The following is a 26,786-nucleotide window of genomic DNA, read 5'->3' on the forward strand; positions in this document are numbered from 1 at the left end:
GTTCGTAGTGCCATATCTCGTGTATTTTTAAAACTCTATACCCTTTATCTAAGGCTTTTAGTATTTCGACGCTGCACCAGGTTCCTGTTGAAGACCTTTCCTGATCATTGCGACAGCAAAGGCCGCTAGTTGTTTGGGTTTCTGCACACGTACGACACAGAACGAACATCAATTTACCACAAATTCTTAAAGGGAGGACCAGAAAATACAGATTACTTGGGGCTAACATGGTGATTTTAACGAGCCTGAAGTAATCTTTAAGATCCCCAAAGTCCTCAAAAACAAAGGTCTGATGGCCGATCGGGTAGGTTTTTTTTTGTTGACGTAAGGGTACAGACTTGTAAAATCGTAATAATGCATTTGCTCGGCACCTTGAACCTTATGATATAATTTGTGTTGGTGTGCCCTCTATGCAGGGCATCACGGGGGTTGATAGGTTCAGGACACTCAAAGCATCTTAAGAAATCCTGAAGCTCCGAGTCCGCTTTTTTCATGAGTTCCCATTGATGTTCCCAGAGCACTCTCACCATCAGATTAAATTTTTCACACAATTCCTACAGCTTGTCGTCAAACGTCTTAAACTAATCGGCAAAAGGCACCCCGTGAGACGATGTTCAGCTCACGCCTCGTAGCATTTGGGACAGCCGTGATAAAAGCATCCAGCAAACTCAAAGGCTGTCGGGACGCCCTGAACTTCGGCGTAACCGTTTAGATGAAAGGAACCCATCTTTACTTCACCGTGATTCAGGGCGTTTTGAATGTTTATATTTTCCTTCTCGGAAAGAAACATCATCCATTGAATAAAAGCATTAGAATAAGCTTTGTGAGTGCTTTTGTAATGATCGTTCGAAATGATTTCAATCGCGTTATCGGGCATGCAATTTTTTCTGTACATGGACAGGCAGAGAGAAGCTAGGGTCATACACTGAAAAGGATCGATATTACCGATCCTGAGCACTTCCTCTCTAAATTTCATGCACGCCATTCTCAGAATAACCACGTCATTTCTACAGTAGAAAGCCATTTCTCGTCTAAAGTTGAAGGTACCGCTTTTAATCGAATCGTACCAAGACAGAAATTCCTGTCTTTCCTGACTCATCATGTATTGAATGCCGTAATATTTAGGCTCAGGGTACGGTCCGATGTAATTTTGATTTTCAACAGTATTAAAGAAATGGGGAAAGTATCCTTTTTGAGCCTGAAATCCCAGGGCCTTGGGCATCCCGCTAAATTTCATGGGTAAGAAGCTCAACAAGTCGATAAATCTCAAATCATAATCTTCTTCTATAAAACAAATTAGTTTACAACCCTGAGCTGTAACCGTCGGAGTTTGCCCGCTCTCGACGAGATATTTCATTAGGAAATAGCCGTCATACCCCTTAGAATTATGAGCTATGAACGTGTACTCTTGGTATTTCGGACATCGATATCTGTGGGATAACTTTGCGTCACAGTCCTCCTCAGCCCAACTCCACGATTGACTGTTCCAATGCATACAGTGGATGTAAGTGGGGACGTGGATGCTGTCATCTTGACGGCACTCAAAATCATAGACCACATACTTTTCCTGGAGCGGTAAACTTTGAATAAAACACTGATGATTTTTATCCGATTTTTTCAGGACCATTCTACAAACGCGACAGTGTTTGGTTCAACACTTGTGAGGTTTTGAATTGTCTTTCGAGGTGTATCTCAGTTTGCAGAGGGGGAAGACTTTATAGACGTCGCAGATTCTTTCAGACCTGCGCGTCTTTTCATTAAATTTAGGCGTTTTGTGGAGTTCAAAGCAAAGCCTTGATTGACAGAAACGCTGGCACTCGGAACATCGAAAAGCCTCCCCGTCAACCCAGCGACAGTCTGTGGATAAACAGACGTCACAGTGCTGCTCACTGAAGGGTTAGAATACCCCGTGTAGCAAAAATCGCAGATGTAGTCAAATCCCAAAAAGCCTTTTAGATTCAAAATACCGTAATAATGCTTGTGATGCAAAAACAGGAAAGCTGTCTTTGTATCTCCGGCCCCTGACGCTTCAAATTTTAATAGTGTGCTAGTGCTTGGTTCACAGTACCAGACGATAATTTTAATTCCCATTAAACTCTCAAACTTTTTAATATCTGAAAACGTTACTTTCTGATCCATTGATAATCCGACCCTGACGTGCAATCGACGAGCCTCTTGTTCACACAATTTCTGATTGTTTCTGAATCTGGCATTTAATACAGCCAGCAAACATCTGGCAAAACAACACTGATCATCCGGGTTGAAGGAGATCCATAGGTGTTTCTGTTTCTTTTGAACGATTATATCGTTGAAAAGAGTACGGGCTTTACGCCTAGGACCCCCGCCACCAGATGGAACCCTCACTACCTGAACCATTAGCGTCAGGCTGGAATCGGCTAAAATAGTAGCGCGACTCTGGAGAAGTAATTCAATTTGATTAAAAAAATCTTCCACAGAAAGCATACCCGCGGGGATTAGGGAAAAAACACTGGGATTGAGTGATTCAGCCTGTAATTCTAACTGCTCTAGATCCCTAGGATCCAAAGTACTCGTAAAACTGTCTAATATTTGTTGAAGTGTCTCGTGTATATGATTAAAAACTTCAGTGAATGAATCGAGTGTGTAGGCCTCAGAAAAATTGAAACAGTGTCTAATCTCGATTTTGTTCAATTTTGGATGCTCCGTTATAGAAGTGGACGGATGCGGGTCTGGAGAGGAAGGATTGTCCATATGCGAGGTATGGGGCTGTGGAGAGTCGGGACTCGAGATTACCCCAGACGGCTTAGTCACTCAGGAGCCTGTCGGAGGATTTGAAGTATCCGACCCTGTTAAATCGTCAGCAGGCATGTGCTGATGCGAGGTAGATGGCTATGGAGAGTCTGTTTCGGAAGTATCCGACCCTGTTAAATCGTCAGCAGGCGTGTGATGATGCGAGGTAGATAGCTGTGGAGAGTCTGTTTTGGAAGTATCCGACCCTATTAAATTATCAGCAGGCGAATGTTGCTGCGAGGTAGAAGGTTGTATTAACATTTTGCTGACAGGGTGATGTTGAAACGGGGAACTAGAGGTACCTGAAGTAGAAGGTTATGGGGTTTTTACATTCGGATGTAGGGCCTTAGGTTGTTGGTCTGGACCTGAAGACGTTCCGGCCTCAGAAGAGGTATTCTTCAAAGGCTCCAGCAGAGCGTTAACTACGGCTATTTCATCAGAATTTAGAACCTTTTGGGTGTGGAGTTGTACACAGGAGCCTCCAATTCTACAAAGTCCACCAGGAATTGGTGAAGTCGCGCTGTCAGCCGCTCCAGTCTTTGTCGATGTCTCCGTTGGTATTCAGGACGGAGGGAATAACGGTTTATAGGCCGATATCCATGTTCAGAGTGAAGCGGCACCAACAAAGGCAACCACCTGTTAGAAAAAGAGGGCGCCGGAGAATACTGAACACCGCTGCCAGGGGGCGACGGAGAATACTGAACACAGCTCCCAGAAGGCGCCGGAGAATGCTGAACACCGATCTCAGAGAGAGGAGGGCTTTGTAGATTTTGCCAGTGACGATACAGGTTTAGATTTTCTGAACCGTCCAGCACTTGCGTTAGAATACCCGGGGGACTGGGGTCTGTAAATAAAACGTATAAACTTTTTTTTAGTTAAAGGCCTCATTTCACATTGTATGCCTTCGATAAACTGAAATGACACTTACTGCGATTGGTCAACCCCGAGGAAGCCCTTTGAGAAACTTCTTCACTCTGTAAAGGACTTGCTTCTAAAAACAAAAAGTTCTAAGCTTCCAAGGTTTGCCTCGGTTCATTAAAAAACATGCGTGCTCTCTCTTTAAATCAAGCCACCCACACATGCATCCACAGCTTATGCGTTATCACCCTGCAGACTCTATTCCGCTAGATGCTTGTCCATATAAAAAATTCTATTTTACGTTAGCTAGACAGAATCTCGAACTAAATAGGTTATTTTGTAACTACCTGAAACCTCAATCCCCACACCAAGATAAAAACTTTATCAAAACAGACACCCTAGTTCTTAATCCTATTCATTTACACATGAACAATACACTGGAGACGTTTACAAGTCGCCCGGTCTTTGGACACAAGCGCGTGCCCTAGCTCGTGCACACACGCACAATGGCTGAAATTCATCTTGTCGTTCTCAGGGCGAACGGAGATATGGGTTTGGTTATGGAATCCTCTCTTTTTATTGAGAAAAGAGCGGTATTTTGGAAGTGCTTTATGATAGTAAATGTTTGCCAATCATTTTAACCGGACCCAAACAATGCTCGTTGCACCGCGTCTTTGGAATATCTCCTTAAAACATCCTTTGTTTTACAAGCTGCATTCCGCAAGGTAAGGCAATTTTTCACATCGGGCGCAACCTAAGCGTGTCAGACACACCTGCCATCTCTGTGTTGTAAAACGCACCCCCCACCACCACTTTAGCTTCAGGCGAGCGCCGCATGTATTAGGAAAATGTCCTCCGTATTCGTGGCTTGCCAAAGCGTCTTTACCCTTTCCCAGAATGACTGCACATTGAACGCGATCTAACTTTTAGACCTATAAATGTCTAAAAAAAATTGTGTGGGGAAATACTTTTTATACACCGAGGATAGCTTTTTTTTTAAATACGCCATTTAAAAAGGGTGCTGTTGCCTATTATTTAACTGTGTGATTTTTACAAGGCTTATATATCAAAATATATTTAAAAGGGGATGGAAAAAAAGGTTTTAGACCAATTTTAAAGCATCTCTCTTTATAGAGCGGTATTTTGGAAGTGCTTTCTGATAGCAAATGTTTGCCAATCATTTGAACAGGACCCAAGCAATGCTCGTTGCACCGCGTCTTTGGAATGTCTCTGAAAAACATCTTTTGTTTTACAAGCTGCATTCCGCAAGGTAAGGCAATTTTTCACATTGGACCCAATCTGTTGCCTAGGAGCTATGAATCACTCCCCTCCTTTCCTCCCTACTCTGCCATCTCTGTGCTATGAAGCGCACCCCAGATTCCTGGGTTTGGAGGAGGTGGAGTTTACACTCAGCTGTTTACATGCAGGGGCTGTCAGTTTCCTGGCCTGTGGCTGAACTGTACTCTTTGCTGCTATGCCCAGCTGCTGATAAGGATGCTTGCGCAGAACGCAGCAGGAGGTTTTTTTTTACACAGCTATAACCTGCTCGCAGGGGCTCAGAGACTGTCAGCTTTTTTACAGACTCAGGTACTCGGCTGTGTAGACAGAGAGCCGACAACTCGTCTTTCGAGCTTGCCTGCTTGTACGCTTGGAGCCTCGACCCAGGGGCATCTCGGGGGTGCACGCAGAGGCTGTCTCAGCTCTCACGCTTCAACTGTGTAGAGAGAGAGTGAAGGGACAGCTTGTCAGCGCAGAGAATGGGAGCTTGACTTAGATAAAATAAAAAACGGTTTACAAGTGCTAAACTAAGGTTTAGATCTTTAAAGTAATTGATTATTTTAAATAATAGATAGATACAGGAGTTCTTACCCAAACCGTAGAGGCAGACAGCTCTGCCCCTTGAAACGCTTGTGCGTGTGTCTTCGAGAGAAGTGGGCCACCAACAGGTCTGTAACAGGCCTGGGCATGCCCGTTCAAGGAGGGGGGCTGCTCTTGACAGTTTGTTTAATTAAGCAGACAGCTGTGGGATGAGTTCAAACAGGGGTCAGACATCCATCAAAAGGTCCTTGACAGTTTCCTGAACCAATCAGGTGCTGGGGGCGGTTCAACGAGGGGGGCAGACATCCATCAAAAGGCCCTTGACAGTTTCCTGAACCAATCAGGTGCCGGGGGCGGGTTCAAGGAGGGTTCAGACATCCATCAAAATGCCCTTGACAGTTTCCTGAACCAATCAGGTGCCGGGGGCAGGGCTAGGTCACGTGGAGGGGCCGGACTTTCCAGTGTGATGTCATAGGGGGCGGGGCTTAAAGGTCATAAATCATTTTCACGTAAACCCCATGTATATAACTACTGGCTTTTAATAATTAGGGACTGTTTTAACACTCTCAAGTATTACAGTATTACAATATCAGTATGTTAAATTATTATATTTGATAAGTGATGATTAGAAAGCATGCTGTTTGATACCACTTCTGCTTTACTTCCATTAGCTCTTTGACAAGGAGGAGCTACTTGAATGCATCAGAAAGCTAGTGGAAATTGACCAGGATTGGGTACCACACTCTACTGAAGCCAGCCTCTATATCCGACCCACTTTGATTGGAACAGAGGTAATTTGAGCCTCTGAAAGAGGAATGTCTTAAACCTTGTTCTTTGTAGTTCCTTTGGCTTTTTCAATGTATCAATGAATCACAAATTTGCCTTTATATACAAGTGGCAGTGAAATATAGGACACTTAAAATGTATTCTATATTGTACCAGACTAGAAATGCAGTGATGTTGTGGAGCCAGCCTGGCATCACACAAACGAAGCACTGCGTTGCAGCTAAGAAGCTGCCTGAGATGGGACAGCATCTTTTTACTCAAAGGTGAGCAGTTAGTGATTACCTGCAGCAGCACAAGACCAACTCCTGGGCAGAGTCAAAAAGTTATTTATGGAGTACTATTACTGTTAAAAATATGTTATTCTATTGTAAATTTGATTTAAATATAGTAAAATATGTCTATGGAAACTGAAATTTCTTCTGTAATAAGGGAATTAATTTATTTAATCAAGTAATAGAACCTTGAAATCAATTCTATGTGAGACAGGCAGCCAGTGCAATGAGTTGGGGAAAAAAAAAACCTGGCAAATACCTTCTGATCACTTGGCAAAGGCACAGCAGATCAAGACCAGAGATTTAGATGGGTGATTCTAGAAGTGCCGGGCAGGATGGCCACCCACTACTTCAACATGGCACACTTTGCTTCCTTCTTATTTAATTGCTGCCCCCTAACATGACTGGACTCTTCCACCTCCTTGTAACTGTTACAAACATAAACATAATAGATAAACAATGTTCACTCACCTAGTTCAAACATTAATAAATTGTACCCTTCTTGTTTTGCCTCCTTTCTTGGTACACCTGTAGAGCAATCATTATGAAAGTAAACCATCAAAATATATAAAGGTCTGCTTAGATTAAAGTCTAACCGATAATATTTTCTTAAATTACTGTTGTTTTTTGTTGGATTTTGAAAGAATCCCAACTTAATTGTCATTATATGTAGCATCATTTTTTTTTTTTTACATTACACATACAGTAGACATTGTGTTACAATCTTTGTATATCATAACCACTAATGTGATGTGTTCAGGTGTTGCTTACATGAAAACATATTTGTTTTTCTCTCCTGCCTTAGTTTTGGTTTAGTTTGAAATTAAGTCTCGGTTCTTTTAAAATCCAACAAAGCACGGTAACTTAAGAAAAAAAAATGTTATTTTGCAACATGGAACACCATCCCTGTTTAGTGAATTGTCATTGATATGCCTCATTCTCTGTGTTTGTGAGGATTCACACTCTGAGTCTTTCCTGACTAAATTTCAAGCCATCAAAATATTACAGATCAACAAATAAATATGAGGATTCTTTGCAAAAAGACACACTCCTCAGCCTCCCTGGACAAATGCATGCCAGGGTACTAGAAAGATGAACCCTACCAATCATGGAATGTCAGACCCAGGGGGAATGATGTGCATTCCATCCAGGCCGTGGAATGGTGGGCCAGCTCTCTACCCTCATGAGGATTCTGCAGGGTGCATGGGAGTATTCCTGATCAGTCTGCATGTGCTTAAGAGAAAGTGTATGATCATGTTCTTCGAGGGATTCTGTGGGGAGTGCTGGGAGATTGTGGGGTTCCGGGGCCTCTCATGAGGGCTAATGTACTGCATACAGTACTCCAGATGAGGCATCACCAATGCATTATAAAGCTTGAGCATAACCTCCTTGGAGTTGTACTCAACACATCGTGCCATATAACCTAACATTCTGTTTGCCTTCTTAATGGCTTCCAAACACTGTCTAGAAGTTGATAGCGTAGAGGTGTACTCTTCATTTTCAGACCTCCCTTTGTATATTCAAACCTAACATGTTTACTTCCTATGTGTGATACCTTACATTTATTGACATTACATTTCATCTGCCACAAATCTGCTCAAGCCTGTATGCTGCCCAAATCTTTCTGTAATGATTTAACATCTGTAATGATTTTAATCCTGAGATCATCTGCAAACTTAACCGGTTTGTTACTTGTATTCCTATCCAAACCATTTCTATATATTAAAAATAGCAGTGGCCCTAGCACTTACCCCTGGGAATAATACTCTTAAAATCAGCCAATTCTGATAAGGTATCTCACACCATAACCCTTTGCTTCCTGAGCCAATTAAGTACCCATCTACAAACATAAAATGCAATACAATTTATTTTTGAATAGCCCAAAATCACACATGAAGTGCCGCCATGGGCTTTAACAGGCCCTGCCTTTTGACAGCCCCCCAGCTTTGACTCTTTATGAAGACAAGGGCAATCTCCCAAAAAAAAAACACTCTTATAGGGAAAAAAATGGAAGAAACCTTGGGAAAGGCAATTCAAAGAGAGACCCTTTTCTAAGTAGGTTGGGCGCACAATGGGATTCAAAAAAGGGGGTAAATACCATACAATACACCGAACAGAACACAAGTAATCCTCAATACAATATAATAGTGTAATAGAAATATTACAAGTACAGAGGAGAATTAAATAGTAGATGATATTTCATAATACGATTTGGATTTGTTTAGAGTCCTGGAGACGCCGTCAAACTGCGTCACCCATTTGGCCATTCCACAGCTGAAACATTGCTTGACCAGCCAATCCAAGGAAAGGATCCCTCTACCCCACGATCCCTGCAATCCTCCATCAGGGATGACTTTACCTTAGGCAGGCAAAACAACTTAGCAGGTGGGCCGTTGCACCAAATGCCATCATTTGAGTACCAAGAAGAGAAACAGAATAGGTGAGGGTTAGTGACAAATTATAACTATCATGTTACTTATGTTTTAGTGCAAATGACTAACAACAGAGATGCCGTATGTACAGTTAATCAGCAGCTCTAGTCCGGATATGCTAAACTGAAGTAGTAAGTGTTCAGTCGGGATTTAAAAGCTGAGACCGAAGGGGTATCTCTTATAGTAGCAGGCAGACCATTCCACAGTTTAGGGGCCCTGTAACTAAAAGCATGACCTCCCACTGTTATTTTATTAATCCTTGGAATTATAAGAAGGCCGGCATCTTGAGATCTTAATATGCGCTCTGGTTTGTAAGTCATGATAAGTTCAGACAAGTAAGCCGGACCTTGGCCATTTAATGCCTTATATGTTAACAGGAGGATTTTGAAATTTGCCCTAAACTTAACTGGGAGCCAGTGTAAGGATTTAAGAACTGGAGTTACTGTATATGTTCATAATTTCTTGTTCTTGTAATAATTCTTGCAGTAGCATTTTGGATTAACTGGAGGCTGTATAAAGAACAGTTTGAACATCCAGTGAACACAACATTGCAGTAGGCAGTCCTACTAGAAATAAATGCATGAATTTATTTCTCAGAATCCTGTTTATTTAGAAAGTACCTTAATTTCCCAACATTTTTAATATGGAAGAAAATTGATTTGGACAACTTTGTAATACAGTAATCCCTCCTCGATCACAGGGGTTGTGTTCCAGAACCCCCCGCAAACTTTCCCACACTATTATAAACATTTCACGCACAGTTATACAGCATAAACCCTTTGTATTCTCTTAGATATTAGGTAAGATTCATTGAAATTATGTATGTAAACACACTGTTTATATACAGTAAAACCTAAATATTATTTTAAAGATATCGAGCGTCTCCAATATCACATATGTTACAGCCATTACGACAGACAGGGCACCAGCAATAAATACGTACAATGCAAGAAAAATTGTATACAGTAAAATGTGTGTACAGTGACACTAAACTATGTACATGTAATAAGTACTGTACTTAGAAAATTAATTAATGGTTACTCACCAACAATGACACAACGACTTGTCCAATAACGATGAGGTTAATTTTACTGCAAAACAAATGAGATCGTTACAGCTCTTCTAAAGGAGCCTATTCAGGTGATTGTGTAGCACCGCTGTTGATCTTCTTCCGGCAGTCTTCAATCCAAATCCCTAAAGCAGATTCCATCCGTACTATCGCCTTATTACATCCACTTACAACTCGTTTTGCCCTGGTTAAAGGACAACGCGGCCGTAGATCTTATATTCTTTTCCTCCTTTTGAAATAAAAAGAATCATGGCCATAATGGCGTCTGCAGCGGTTTAGCTGTTCCCTTCCTTCAACATATCCAAAACTTTTACCTTTTAAGCAATCGTTAGCATCTTCCATTGGCACTTGGGCACGGCCCCTGAAGCAGTAGCAGGAGCAGATTATTTAGGTTCCATAATGAAGGGCTTGACTATGCACAAAGATAAACACAAAAGAGCACAAAAGTTAACTCTTATACACAACGAAACACGTTGATGCTGAATGAGCAAGACGAGACTTCCTGGTTAACACAGCGGAATCGAATTCAGCGCTCCGTCGCTGAGCCAGTCAGCACACAGGAACTTGCCTGCGTGCTCTGATTGGATAGCTTCTCGGCCATCTGCCAATAGCATCAATTGTATGAAATCAACTGGGCAAAGCAACTGAGGAAGCATGTACCAGAAGTAAAAAGACCCGTTGTCCGCAGAAACCCACGAAGCAGCAAAAAATCTGCGTTATATATTTAGATATGCTTACATATAAAGTCTGTGATAGAGTGAAGCCGCGAAAGTCACAAATGACATGCTAGTTAAATGATGACAAAATATTGTTGTGATCAGCGTCATTCCCTCTGACAATTAACATCTCTGTTTCATCTGTGTTTAAAGACAAGTAGTTCTCATCCATCCACTCCTTTAATTCACTAACACAACTAATTAAAGACAACATAGGAGAAACTTCATTTGATCTAAATGAAAGGAATAAACTGGGTGTCGTCTGCATATGAGTGAAAATTAACATTTTGTTTCCTAATGATAGATCCCAGTGGAAGCATGTAAAGTGAAAACAGTGCCCTATCGGACACTGTATGTCACTTCTGTGTATAATTGATGGAGTACTGTCAGCACATTTCTGTACATATTGGAATCGATTTGATAAATAAGAACTAAACCAAGTGAGCACAGTACCTGTAAGCCCAACATCATTTTCTAGCCTATGAAGTAAAATAGAATGGTCAATGGTGTCAAATGCTGCACATAAGTCTAACAACATAATTACAATGAAGTTTCCTTCATCAGAGGATATCAGACTGTTGTTTACAACCCGCGTTCGTGCCGTTTCTCAACTATGACCATTGTGGAAACCAGAGTGGAATTTCTCAAATAAATTGTAATGCTTAAGGTGTGACTGAAGCTGATTGGTGACTACTTTTTCTAGTATTTTAGAGAGAAAGGGTAAATTTTAAATAGGCCTATAATTATTTAGTATGTCTGGGTTTAGGTCTGACTTTTTAAGTAATGTTTTAATGACTGACACTTTTACTGCATCAGGTACTGTGCCATGCAATAATGAACTATTGATAATATTTAGAATAGGTACTGCAAGAACATCCATTGCACTTTTTACTAGTTTTGTTGGCACTGGATCTAGGGAACAAGTAGTGAGTTTCATTTTAGAAATTAAAGTTAAGACTTCCTGCTCAGTTACAGTATTACAATTACTAAAGTGCTGAATGCAATGTGAGGCAGGATCTGCTAAGCTAGTATGCAGTTTACAATACAATACAGTTTATTTTTGTATAGCCCAAAATCACACAGGAAGTGCCGCAATGGGCTTTAACAGGCCCTGCCTTTTGACAGCCCCCCAGCCTTGACTCTCTGAGAAGACAAGGAAAAACTCCCAATAAAAACCTTGTAGGGAAAAATGGAAGAAACCTCGGGAAAGGCAGTTCAAAGAGACCCCTTTCCAGCTAGGTTGGGCGTGCAGTGGGTGTCAAAAGTAGGGGGTCAATACAATACAATACACAGAACAGAACAAATCCTTAAGACAGCATAATAATACAAATTTTAGAAGTACGGTTTAACAGTAGATGATATGACATAATTAGGTTTGGATATTTTTAGAGTCCTGGAGACCTCATCCATCTAGCTGCCTCCCCATTTGGCCATGCCACGGCTGAAATGTTGCTCTGATGAAAGGACCCCTCTTTCCCATGATTCCTGTCATCCTCCATCAGGGATGACTTTACCATAGGCAGGCAAACAACTTGGCAGGTGGGCCGTGGCACCAATTGCCACATTTGGGTACCGAGAAAAGTTTGTACTGTGATGCTGGGATCTGGGATCTTATATTTTTAATTTTCTCTTTCAAGAAGTTCATAAAGTCTGTACTGCTAATATCTGTTGGTATTTTGCACTGTAGATCTGAATTCCCATTTGTTAACTTAGCAATTGTTCTAAACTGTACCCGAGGATTTTTATTATTGCTATCTATTATTGTAGAATAGTATTCTGAGCGAGCTTTAAAGAGACCTTTTTTATATTTTTTAACACTCTGCCCATGGAACATGTAGCTTTTTAATTCTCCAACTGCACTCCAGTTTTCGATACTCTAATTTAAGAGCTCGGGTTTTTTTTTTTATTAAACCAGGCAGAGTTTCTATGTGCTTTGATCACTTTTGTTTTAAGGGGAGTCACTCTGTGCAGAGCATCTCTCAAGGTCATATTATAATGTGTTAGCTGATCTAAATTGTTTTCCATGTTTACATTTGATGTTAACTGATCTAAATGGTTTTCCACAATTGCACTCGACTTACTCAAAGTACAGTAGAGTCTCGCTTATTCAACATAAACGGGCCGGCAGAACGTCAGATAAGCGAAAATGTCGGATAATGGCAGGTGTTAAGAAAAAGAACTATTAAATGTCAAACTATGTTATAATTTTACACATTATGAACCTAATAATCATGTTTTACAACAAAACAACAGAATAAATTAACTGGAAAAAATGAACTTACAGTTACAGAATTGTATGTACTGTACTTAAAAAGTTCAGTCCTGTGATGATTTAAAGACATTTTTGATTGTAGTCTGCTTTCCTGACGAGTGCCGTTTCTTTGCTGTCAAGTCTCGCCACCTTTGCAGCATCATTATGTCGATTCCTGTAGCTTCTTCTTGTTGCTCAATGTAATTAATTGCAGTTTCTAGAGCCTTAATTCAGTCACTCATATAATCAACATCCATATGAGCGTATACTGTTTACTACAGCATTGTGACTGCGTGTGTGTGTGTTTGTGTTGTGACGTGCGAGTCCCAGTCTTGCACCCGAAAACTCGAAGCCGATTCTCAGTACTTTTAGCAACACCAGCTTTATTAAGCTTGAAACAGCAACAGCGCGGTTATTTATTTTAGCTGGATCTGCCATTCTCCTATACACGGACACAGCAGTCAGGCAGGGTCGAGGGGAAATATGCCCTGCGCATTTATAATGTTCCTTGATTCATCCATCGATGGCAGGTGCTTATAGCATGTCCGCAATCTTTTTGGATTGGCCTTTATGGCGAACTGCTACCGCTCTGGGAGACTGCGATTGCTTTGGGACGCTCGTCTGCATGTCGTTCAGTTGGGTGGAGTCCCACAAGAGTTTAGAAACTCACACCAGCCATGATTCTTTTCAAAGGTAAAGTGCAGGTTAATTTGCTTTATTTATTTTTACTTTATATTATGTACTAGCAAAATACCCGCGCTTCACAGCGGCAAAGTACTGCCTTAAAATTTTTATTAATAAGAAAATTAAACCTTTTTAAAATGAGGGAAAATATACCAATAATTATTTGTTAAGGATCTCTTTGTATGCCACGTTGTCAGTTCGGCCCTCTGGTTGTAATATGACCAAGCTGTGCGCTGAGCTTACTCTTGAGCATGCAACATACAGTTGGCCATGTGAAAAGTAATCTTGCCTCAAATCTCACAGCTTGGATTGCTGCTGTCATAATCGGTTTGAGTTTCATGGTTTGTTTCAATTATGTAAGTATTTGCAGGACTTGTGTTGAAGTGACGTTCAGCATCTGTCAAGCGTTGTAAGTATACAACCGGTTTCATCAGTAACTTCATATCCAGCTTTTGAGAGTTTAAACATTCATAAACATCAAAGTGTCCACTACTGAAATCGTCACCTGTCAATCTAAGATGTTTAAGAGGCATTGGCGGTTGTCGAAAGGTGTAAAATATTTGGCCATTTCGGTACAGTTGAAAGCGACAACCGAACAATTCAGCGGCAGCCATCAACTCACATGCAGAACCATAGGTGAAGGGCTTAAGCATTTCACTCTTATAGTGCTACTGTGTAGTATAATTATCTCCTGTACCGTCATCAGTCCACACCTTGAACCTGTCCCAGTCATTCAATACATAAGACACAATGTTCCTCCGGATATCAAGAGTGAGCCTGATATGGCCGTGCAATATGTAACAAAGAGAATGGAAAAGGTAGGTGCCATCTCCGGGCATGTAAACCACTCTGTAAGTGACAGTTCTTTGATTGATAGTGATCATCTCGATAGACATGGTAATGGTGTTTGGAACGATAAAGGAAATGGGTACCTGAGCAATGTAAAGTAAGTCTAAATCAATCAATCAATCAACATGTATTTATATAGTACCTTTTCCTACAAAAAAATGTAGCTCAAAGTGCTTTACAAAATGAATAGAAAAATAGAAGACACAATAAAAAAATAAACATAAGTCAACATTAATTAACATAGAATAAGTAAGGTCCGATGTCCAGGGTGGACAGAAAAAACAAAAAAAAACTCCAAAAGCTGGAGAAAAAAAAAATTAAATCTGTAGTTGTTCCAGACCACGAGACCGCCCAGTCCCCTCTGGGCAATCTACCTAACATAAATCAAACAGTCCTCTTTGTATTTAGGGTTTTCATGGAAGGACCTGATGATGATGGTTACGTAGACTTCTAGCTTTCAGTCCATCAATGTTGGTGCATCATGATGCTTTGAGTAGGTGATGGTGGCACAGGCCTCCACCACAAAGAAACTGGAAAAAGAAACAGAAGAGAGAGTAGGGGTCAGTACGGATTTTGGAGCCACTGTGAATAGTTATTATGAAGAATTGAACATACAGAGTATCAGTATTAAGTTAAAGTGAAGTTATAAAAAGGCCATGTTAAAGTAATGTGTTTTCAGCAGTTTTTTAAAGTGCTCTACTGTATTTGCCTGGCGAATTCCTATTGGCAGGCTATTCCAGATTTTAGGTGCATAACAGCAGAAGGCCGCCTCACCACTTCTTTTAAGTTTAGCTTTTGGAATTATAAGGAGACACTCATTTGAAGATCTAAGGTTATGATTTGGAATATAACGTGTCAGGCATTCCGATATATAAGATGGAAAATAAAATAAAATACCTACACAATAACTATAATTATAATAAACAAACAATAAAACAGCGGAGAAGCCGTGGATTAAACAAAAAGGCTGTAGTTATCAGTAGGGAGATGTAAATCCCGTGGCAAAGCAAGGAAGGGAATGTAGAGACCGGAGCAACGGACGGCCTTATATAGGCAGGCAGCCAACAATGTGGGAGGCGTTGGGATGGGGGACCCAATGCGACGTTACACGGTGACCGAGGTGCAGACTATGGAGGTATATATGTACGTAAGTAGGATTCAGTTAGCGTTGGGAACCCATGTACCAAATTTCTTGAAGATGGGCCCATAAGTAACAAAGACTGTTGAAAAGTTCAATATGGCGGCCGACAGTGGCATCATACCACCGAAACAAGTACGTACATTGGTTTCAGTTATTTCAGGGAAGCCGCCTACCAAATTTTGAGAAGATGGGGCCATAAATAAGAAAGTTCGACATGGTGGACGTTGTTGACCGTTATGACCGCTACGCGTATAATTTCGAAATGAAACCTGCTTAACTGTTGTAAGTAAGCTGTAAGGAATGATCCTGCCAAATTTCAGCCTTCTACCTACACGGGAAGTTGAAGAATTAGTGACGTTGGAAAGTTCAATATGGCCGACAGTGGTGTCGTACCAACGAAATAAGTACGGATATCGGTTTCCATTAAAAGTTCAATATGCCGGCTGACAGTGGCGTCTTACAACCAAAATAAGTATGTACAGTGGTTTTGGTTAGCGCATGGAAGCCGCCTACCAAATTTCGTGAAGATGGGGCCATGAATAAGAAAGTTCAATATGGCGGACGTTGTTGACCGTTATGACCGTTACGCATAGAATTTCGAAATGAAACCTACTTAACTTTTGTAAGTAAGCTGTAAGAAATGGGCCTGCCAAATTTCAGCCTTCTACCTACACGGGAAATTGGAGAATTAGGGACGTTTGGAAAATTCAATATGGCGGCCGACAGTGGCGTCATACCATCGAAATAAGTAAGTACATCGGTTTCGGTTAGTGCAGGGAAGCCGCCTACCAAATTTCATGAAGATGGGGTCAGCCTTCTGCATACACGGGAAGTTTGAAAATTGGTGACGTTGGAAAGTTCAATATGGCGACCGACAGTGGCGTCATACCATCGAAATAAGTAAGTACAGTGGAACCTCGGTTTGCGAGCATAATTCGTTCCGGAAACATGCTCGCAATCCAAAACACTCTTATATCAAAGCAAATTTCCCCATAAAAAATAATGGAAACTCAGACGATTCGTTCCACAACCCAAAACTATTCATATAAAAATGATTAAGACAAAATATAAAGTAAAATACATAATACAAATTAACCTGCACTTTACCTTTAAAAAGAATCATGGCTGGTGTGAGTTTCTAAACTCATGTGGGATTCCACCCAACAGGAAGACACGCGGAAGAGTGTCCCAAAGCAATCGCAGTCTCCCAGCGCTGTAGCAGTTCGCCGTATAAGCGCATCCAAAAAGATCGCAGACATGCTATAAGCGCCTGTCGTCAATGGGTCATACAAGGAACATTATAAAGATCCCGCTGCAATAAATAACAGCGCTGTTGCTGTTTCAAGCTGAATAAAACTAGTGTTAAAGTACTGAGACTCAGCTTCGTGTTTTGGGGAGCAAGATGGGGACTCGCACTTCACAGCGCACACACACACAGTCACAATGCTGTAGTAAACAGAGAGACGCGCTGGGCGAGCGAGATAAGGAGAGAGAGAGACGCCTGTAAACAGAGACGCGCTGGGCGAGCGAGATAAGGAGAGAGAGAGAGACGCGCTGTAAACAGAGAGACGCGCTGGGCAAGCAAGCAAGCAAGATAAGGAGAGAGAGAGAGGTGCTGGGCAAGCGAGCGAGATAAGGAGAGAGAGAGAAGAACCATCAGCTCAGTTGTGATCACATGACGCTCAGCAGACAAAGTGTATCCATACTGCTCGTATTGCAAGACATCGCTCGTTTATCAAGTCAAAATTTATTAAAAATTTTTGCTCGTCTTGCAAAACACTCGTAAACCAAGTTACTCGTAAACCGAGGTTCCACCGTACATCGGTTTCGGTTAGCGCAGGGAAGCCGCCTACCAAATTTCGTGAAGATGGGGCCATAAATAAGAAAGTTCAACATGGCGGACATTGTCGACCGTTATCGACTGTTATGACCGTTACGTGTAGAATTTCGAAATGAAACCTGCTTAACTTTTGTAAGTAAGCTGTAAGGAATAAGCCTGCCAAATTTCAGCCTTCTACCTACATGGAAAGTTGGAGAATTTGTGATGAGTCAGTCACTGTCTTTGTTTTAATCTGTGAGTGCATTGGCAAGGGCAGAACTAAATCAAATGTAATTAAGTAGTGATCGGAAATAAATTCATTTAATGGAGTAATATTTAAATTTTGAATTTCAACTTTGTAAGTTATAATTAAATCTAATGTGGGGTTATGGTTATGAGTTGGGCCTTTGAGAATCTGACAAAATCCTACTGAATTTAACAAATAAGTTAAACATTTGCTTTTGCATTTACTTCTCTCTCTATTACTGTCACACTATTAAAAGTATGTTTTGCAGCTTATAACTATCTGTTATTGCAAGATTGTCTCTTTCCAAAGCCACTGATTATACATTGAAGTATTGTCTTTATAACATGACAAACATTTTCCTGAAGAAAACATATCTGGCATTTCATTCTGTAGTTACAATTTTTACCAAGGTGCCCCAGTTTGAGACATCAAAAGAATAAACATTTAGATTTCACGAAGTCAGTGCTGCTTCTGTTAGGTAATTCTTTAATTTTATTTTCAACAAGATTGTGTATGTCATTGCAAAATAGCCACTTTTTTTAAATGCACAAACAGCTGTCATATTATTTAGCAGTGGTGTTTTGAGTCCTATTTTTGGCAGTTCTTGTAAGAAAACTGCTTCCTCTCTGGCCACATATCAGGGTTGATTTTTCCGTTGTCACTATTTTCTTTTCTCTTTGCGAATATACAGCTTTGTAGAATTTCAAACAATAGGAAAAATTTAGACAAGAACAGGCAATTCAACCCAACAAAATTCATCATTCCTATCCACCTACTTTCTCCAAAATAACTTTGTCTAGTTTTGAAAGACCCTAAAGTTCTAGTGTCTACTACATCTATTGGCAACTTATTCCATGTGTCTGTGGTTCTCTGTGTGAAGAAACATTCCCATGTTTGTATGAAAAATACTCTTAAAAAGTTTCCAGCTGTGTTTGTGTGTTTTTGTTGAACTCGTTTAAAAGTATCAGTCTGTATTGTGGTGGAATTTTGCCTTAATAACACTGCTTTATAGTGCCCCACTTGTAAAGCCTTAACTGTGCGTGGATAACTGCTTTAGGCAAAGAGATTTGCTAGCTCAGCATAAGCAGACCAAAAGGTTTTGTTCAGACCTGACCGTCACCGGTGTCAATCACCAATGCAGGTGCCCGCTCACCTTGCTGCTTTTATTATTGGAGGTCCCCTCCAAAGCTGCTAACCGCTGTGAGAATATGGCAATTACCCACACCAGGTGCTCTTATCGCTATACTTTGAATATATTGCTATGGAGATTCCTGTGTTCATTATTTTGGTTACTGTTAACTATACTGTTTATACGAGTGTGTGGCATCTGCTTTGTAACGCTCCATGTGGACACCTACCTTAAGCAAAGGGACTTACTAGCTGTGCAGACCAAACGGTTGTCTTGAGCCTGAACACCACCTGTCCTAATCAGCAAAACAGGTACCCACTTGTTTTCTTTTGAAGACATCACTTCTCAGCTGCTATCCCATGTGGGAATATGGCAATCACCCCCACTAGGTGCTCTTAACGATGCACCTTGACCCAAATAAACAATATAAAATCAGTATTATTACAAAAAAAGCAAAATTAATAAAAACATGGTTAAATCACTGGTGTTAAAAGTGGGAAATACATCTGATAAAAGTCTTAAAAGGGTTAGAAAAAGTATTTGAAAAAGAATCTTATTAAAAGACCACAGTAGTCTTACCAATTTCTTTGTGGTGTTCTTTCTTTTGTTTTTCCTATATATACTGTTCTTGATCTTTTGTCTCCTGCTCTGCGCTGGACATTTTTTCTCAGCATGCACTCCAAACTTAAACACGAAACATCGCATTGAATTAACAATGATTAAAGGAATAATCAATAAGTGCCTTTTGCAGGCTGGTTCTCTGTTTGGATCTTAATTACTCCAGGTCTGATACATTACAAAAGAGGTAATTGTAGCAATTTGTAACAAAGATTCTAAAAGATACAAGATTCAAATCGGCAAAGACACAGAATTTAAAATCCGTCTATATCAGTCTTTAAAACAGAGTTTAAAAGTCAAAAGATCCAGGTTTTCTATACTGTATAACCTAACATTCTATTAACCTTCTTGAAGGACTTTTGAACAGTGTGTAGAAGTTGATAGTGACAAGTCCACTGTGACTCCTAAATCCTTCTTATAAGCAGTACTTTCAATTTTCAGACCCCCATTGTCTATTCAAGTCTAACGTTTTTACTTGCAAGTAGAGAAAAGCCAAACAAATGACACATTTTGTTGGCTAACTAAAAAGATTACAGTATACATACAGTAAGTATGTAAACAGGATTACATCTTGCCTGAAGAAGGGGCCTGAGTTGCATCAAAAGCTTGCATATTGTAATCTTTGTAGTTAGCCAATAAAAGGTGTAATTTGCTTGGCTTTTCTCTACATTCATAATGGCTAACACGGTACAACACCCTAGTACTACTTTGCAAGTGTAATACTGTACATTTATTTACATTAAATTTTATTTGCCACATATCTGCTTAATCTGGTATGCTATCCAAACCAAGATATACAGTGGGAAACTATTTAGACCCCCTTCAATTTTTCACTCTTTGTTATATTGCAGTGGCAAATGCTGTACTGAGGTCTAGCATAATTAATATGCTAGTTTGTCCAGAGTCTGCTGCCAAAGTAAATCATTCATTATGCGAAGAATGGCAGTTTCACAGCAGTGCTGCACTCTGAAACCAGACTGAAAGGGTCCCATCAGTTTATTAGACATTAAGCAATTAGTGAGTTGGGAGGCTACACCATGATCATGAACTGTTGAAAGAAAAGGTAAATGCGAAATTGGTCAAAAATTGTTGTCAGCATCAAGTCTAAACCTTTTTAACATTGGGGTTACAGAAGCCATTTTAAAAGTGGCTGGAACAAAGCCAATGTATTGTTGTTGTAACAGTCCAGATTATGTCGTGAAGGAAGGATTTAAGAAGTGTGTTAAAACTCTAGTTTTCACCATGTGTTGCTTAATCTGTTCCTTAATAATTAATTTTGTTAATTAATCTGTAAACTTACTTGCCAGTAGTTGCTTGGACCTGCACAACCACCCTTTTTATATAACAGGATAATATTTGCCCTGTTCTAGTCTTTGGAATTACCACAGTGTGCAGTGACATTCTAAAAATATGTGTCATGGGTTTATACAAGTAATCACTAACCCCTTCAGGGGCTCAAGGATAAATGTTATTTGGTCCTAGTGATTTGTTTTGTTTGATTTCAGCCAAATATTTATTATGTTTTTGTGTTGCTGATTGTTTCTGTTTATATTTCAACATTTTGTTTTGTATTTATGTTAAATTTTTTTTATCTGTTTTTTGTAACTATTCTATAATATGCTAGGCTCTTAAGTTGAAGTTTGCTGAATACAAATTATTTGAATAATGCCAGTTCAATTTGATATACACTACAGTACTTTTTATACACTGTCACATTGTTTTTCTTTCATGCTTATAGCTATGAATGTAAGTTCTGTTACAGATGCAGTTGCCTTTTATTGATAAGAATTTGTTTAAAATGAGCAGGAGGGTGTGGTACGGTGGCACAGTGGGTACCGCTGCTGCCTCGCAGTTAGGGGACCCGGGTTCGCTTCCCCTTGTCTGCGTGGGTTTCCTCCGGGTGCTTTGGTTTCCTCCCACAGTCCAAAGACATGCAGGTTATGTGCATTGCCGATTCTTAGTTGTCCCTAGTGTGTGCTTGATGTGTGGGTGTGTGTGTGCGTGCCCTGCGGTGGGCTGGCACCATGCCCGGAGTTTGTTTCCTGCCTTGCACCCTGTATTGGCTGGGATTGGCTCCAGAAAACCCCTGTGACGCTGTAGTTAGAATATAGCGGGTTGGATAATGGATGGATAGATGGATGAGCAGGAGGTGTCTTCATAATTTTCATTAACTGCGGACACATAACTTTGACACCAGTGTTGCAACATGTCTTTCCAAATGCACAGATTTTTGAATGGTCCTAATTACACAATTGAATTGTTTCTTTGTTCAAATTGATCATTTTAGTTGTATAAACATCACCACATAAATAGTATATCATAACATGAAGAGTTTGACTTAACAATGTTTAATTAAGATATAAAATAATAAAAGAGCAAAATATTGAGTCAAACAGTTATATCTACATTTTTCCACTTTTATTTTCTTGTCAGCCTTCTCTTGGAGTTGCTAAGCCCAACCATGCCCTCCTTTATGTTATCATAGGACCAGTCGGACCTTACTTTACTACAGGGGCATTTAATCCTGTTTCTCTTCTTGCTGACCCACGATTTGTTAGAGCCTGGAAGGGTGGAGTTGGAGACTGCAAAATGGGCGGGTTAGTAGAATTCCAAATCCATATATTATTACTTAATAACTATTTTTCCCTCCAGCACTATTCAATAGTTTTTTCCTTGATAAATGCCTACAGGAACTATGGTCCCACCATCTACGTGCAAAATGAGGCTGCACGGCTTGGCTGTCAGCAGGCTCTGTGGCTTTATGGGCCAGACCATGAAATCACTGAGGTTGGCACAATGAACATTTTCATCTACTGGAAGAACACTAATGGAGGTGTGTGTATCTATTTTATATTAAGGTGGTTTCTTTGAATTCCAAATTATCTTGCTTGAATGTCTGCTTTCTAGCTTTAGATTTTTAGATTTTTGACTTTTTGAATAACTTGTATCAATCTGTGTATTTAGTTTTACACCCTATCACCATTTTCTTATTCTGTGATTTTCCCCTAGAGGTGTGGTAGTGGTAGTCATAAGTGAATGGGATAACAAATTCCAGGTAATGTTCAGTAAAACTGCAGCAGAATATCTCTTTGCTTAGAGTACAGTACACCCTCGAAATTTGTGGGGGTTACGTTCCTAGAGCACCCACGAATTGTGAAAAACCCCGAATTATGGATGTGGTTAAAAAAAATGCCTATTTTTATAGTTTAAACCTAAATATGCCTCCAAAATACTTTAATTGAATTTCAAACTCTGCTTAATACATTACCTAAAAAAAAGAATGTAAAGGTAAACCTGTATACTGTACAGTACTGTACTGATGTCACCCGCAGTGCTAAAATGTAAAACTCCAACGTTACCGCTATAAGTACTGTAATTCATGTAAGAGCTTTTTCATTGTGGCATTAAATGAATGCCACAAAAGTGAATTGCATCTAGCTAAATATTTATTGCTCATGATCAATCTTAGTGTAGCTGTGTCTTCCCAAAATTACCAAAGTTCAGCAGCTCTAGTATGCAAAATGAGATTCTGGCAAAAGCTTGATGCATTGAAATGATTCCACAGACAAAATATCTTAATTTTAAAAACTTTAGTAAAATTTCAAAATAAAACAGTTCACACAAAAATAGAGAAAAGATAGGTACTGCAAGAAAAGAAAAGCTCTATTTAAGGCTTACATCTTGTTTGTTTAAGTTCTCTCATACAGCTGAACCATTTTGAAATGGTCAGAAAACTGTATGCCTATCCAATTTCCATGCTGTAAATGGATCTTTCAGTCACTGTTAGCATAGTTAGACACACTGTATCTTAGATATAGCAAAAAAGTCCTATGTCTTATTAACTTACAGGGGGTAAAAGACTATACCAAAATTCTATTCTCTTCAAATTACGTGAGTTTAACTTAAAGCATCAACTTTCTAAGATTGGCTCCTACACTTAGAAAGTAAAAAAATATTAGTGTTAATTTCTGTTAGTATTAACATATGATGTGGGATGCCATGGGAAGACAATTTAGCAAAAACCCTAAAAACAAACTTAAAACAATTGAAAGACAAAAATTTTATAGTTAGAGATATTAGTATTAGAATATATATTAATCCCTGATAAAACAACAGCCAAGATAATGCAGTCAATATGTTTTAAATTTCTGTGTGTGTAAAATTTTGAAAAGGAATCTTTTATGGAGTGATATTTTTGACATTAAAATTTTTTCCACATGGACCTGGAAGAAGGATGCTGCAAAAGTGTTCGTGGACTGCCAGAAGAAGTGGAGCCCTCCTATGAAGCTTGTGGAGTGTGTATTTGTTTTTATGTGTGTGTGAGAGAGAACAGTGCTCTACTGGTTTTATCAAGCACCTAAAGAGCAGCACTTAAGATACCCACTCCTCTTTTTTAACCTCTTGGCCTGGGTGTGTTTCATTAATGAGCAGGAATTCAATGAAGAAGCAACAACAGGCTTCAATCAGAGAGATGTGTATGATATTATTTATCATGATTTTCAGAACGTGTTTGATAAGGTTAGACATGAAAGGTTAGTGGTCAAGCTAAAAGAGGTGGGAATTCAGGGCATAGTTTATAAGTGGGTATAAAATTGTCTAAAACGCAGGAATTAAGGGATAATTGTGAGGGGAATGTTAAAAGTGGTGTTCCACAGGGATTATTGCTAGGGTGGCTGCTTATTTTAATATAGATACACTGTGATCTGAACAAGAATAAAATTAATAAGCTGGTTAAGTTTCCTGATGATACCAAACTAGGTGGAAAGGCAGATAAAGTAGAATCAGGAAAATTATTAAAGAGGGACAACATAAAGTCTTGGGCAGATTTATGGCAGATTAATGTAATGTAAGTAAATTTAAAGTATTTAATTTAGGAGGTAAAAAGCTTAGATTTGAATACACAATAGGAGGTCCGAAATGATGGTTCTATGAGTCATAGTGGACTCATCACTATCTACATCCAGATAGTGTACAAGAGGTTTACTTACCTTGGCAGTGACTTTCATGTCTCTGGTGACTTTTCCTATTAAGTCGTGGACGGATTGAGAGAGCACGGGGGGTCATGAGGTTGCTGGAAAGGGGTGTGTGGTGCTCCTAATACCTATGCAAAATGACAAAAGTCCAAGTCTTTAGAGTCCTGGTGCTTCCTGTATTGCTATATGGTTGTGAGACATGGACGCTAGCCAGTGACCTGAGACTGCCTTTATATTAGAACAATTAGAACAATTAGAACAATCTAGACGAGAACAGGCCATTCAGCCCAACAAAGCTCGCCAGTCCTATCCACTTGCTTCCTCCAAGAAAACATCAAGTCGAGTTTTGAAAGTCCCTAACGTCTTACTGTCTACCACACTACTTGGTAACTTATTCCAAGTGTCTATCGTTCTTTGTGTAAAGAAAAACTTCCTAATGTTTGTGCGAAATTTACCCTTAACAAGTTTCCAACTGTGTCCCCGTGTTCTTGATGAGCTCATTTTAAAATACAAGTCTCGATCCACTGTACTAATTCCCTTCATAATTTTAAACACTTCAATCATGTCACCTCTTAATCTTCTTTTGCTTAAACTGTAAAGGCCCAGCTCTTTTAATCTTTCCTCATAATTCAACCCCTGTAGACCTGGAATCAGCCTAGTCGCTCTTCTCTGGACCTTTTCTAGTGCTGCTATGTCCTTTTGTAGCCTGGAGACCAAAACTGCACACAGTACTCAAGATGAGGCCTCACCAGTGCATTATAAAGGTTGAGCATAACCTCCTTGGACTTGTACTCCACAGATCGTGCTATATAACCTAACATTCTGTTAGCCTTCTTAATGGCTTCTGAACACTGTTTGGAAGTTGATAGCTTGGAGTCCACTATGACTCCTAAATCCTTCTCATAAGGTGTACTCTCGATTTTTCGACCGCCCATTGTGTATTCAAACCTAATATTTTTACTTCCTATGTGTAATACTTTACATTTACTGACATTAAATTTCATCTGCCACAAATCTGCCCAAGCCTGTATGCTATCCAAGTCCTTCTGTAATGATATAACGGATTCCAAATTATCTGCTAATCCACCTATCTTGGTATCATCTGCAAACTTAACCAGCTTGTTACTTATATTCCTATCTAAATCATTTATATATATTAAAAATAGCAGCGCCCTAGCACTGACCCCTGTGGAACACCACTCTTAACATCAGCCAGTTCTGATGAGGTTCCTCGCACCATCACCCTCTGCTTCCTGTGTCTGAGCCAATTCTGCACCCATCTAAAAACATCACCCTGAATTCCCACTTCTTTTAACTTGATGCCCAACCTCTCATGTGGCACCTTATCAAATGCTTTCTGAAAGTCCAGATAAATAATATCATAAGCTCCACTTTGATCGTATCCTTTTGTTGCCTCCTCATAGAATTCCAACATGTTAGTAAAACACGACCTCCCCCTCTGAACCCATGCTGACTGTTCAGAATAACTCCTGTCCTTGTCATGTGTTGCTCAATCTTATCCTTAATAATTCCTTCCATTAATTTTCCTGTGATGCTTGTTAAGCTTACTGGCCTATAGTTGCTTGGATCTGCCCTGTCACCCTTTTTATATAATGGGATGATATTTGCCATTTTCCAGTCCTTTGGAATCTCTCCAGTGCACAGTGACTTCCTAAAAATACGTGTCAAGGGTTTATATATGTACTCACTAGCCTCCTTAAGAACACGAGGATAAATATTATCTGGGCCTGGTGATTTGTTTGATTTCATCTTATTTAATCTGAGCAGCACTTCTCCCTCTACAATTTCCAAATCCCTCAGTACCTCCTTAGTAGTTGTGTTTACCTCTGGCAGGTTATCCACTTGCTCACTTGTAAACACCTCAGAAAAATGTAAGTTTAGGGCATCTGCTATTTCATTGTCTGTATCTTTTAATTCCCTTTACTATTCCTGATGAACTTGACCTCCTCCTTAACTGTTCTTTTACTACTAAAATACTGAAAGAATCTCTTGGGGTCTTCTTTGCCTTATCTGCTATATTCCTCTCCAACTGTCTTTTAGCCTCTCTGATATCCTTCTTAATGGTTGCCCTCATGTTCTCATACGCGCTACGGTTCTCTTTGCAGTCATTAGTCTTATATGCCTTATACAGCAGTTTTTCCTTTGCAACTTCTTTTTTAAATCTTTATTAATCCATCGTGGAGATTTTTTAGTTTCCTATTACTTCCAAATTTAGGTATGTATCTGTCCTGCATTACATGTAAAACATTTTTAAACCTGTTCCACTGCTCCTCGACTGTCTCCACATTTAAAAGCTTATCCCAGTCTATCCTACTTAGACTTTGTCGCATCTGC

At 39.8% G+C, this 26,786-nt stretch overlaps 1 protein-coding gene across 1 annotated transcript in view; it reads left to right on the forward strand.

The window, feature by feature from the left end:
• The window catches only part of bcat2 (branched chain amino-acid transaminase 2, mitochondrial), a 221,255-nt gene that overhangs the window by 89,977 nt on the left and 104,492 nt on the right, over positions 1 to 26,786 (forward strand). Inside the window, exons 5-7 of the mRNA XM_039773887.1 lie at positions 6,117 to 6,236; positions 21,892 to 22,055; positions 22,149 to 22,291. Coding sequence (XP_039629821.1) covers positions 6,117 to 6,236; positions 21,892 to 22,055; positions 22,149 to 22,291 — 427 coding nt within the window. The remainder of the gene's footprint in view (positions 1 to 6,116; positions 6,237 to 21,891; positions 22,056 to 22,148; positions 22,292 to 26,786) is intronic.

This window comes from Polypterus senegalus, chromosome 13 (genome assembly GCF_016835505.1).
Source record: "Polypterus senegalus isolate Bchr_013 chromosome 13, ASM1683550v1, whole genome shotgun sequence".
Lineage (NCBI taxonomy): Eukaryota > Metazoa > Chordata > Cladistia > Polypteriformes > Polypteridae > Polypterus > Polypterus senegalus.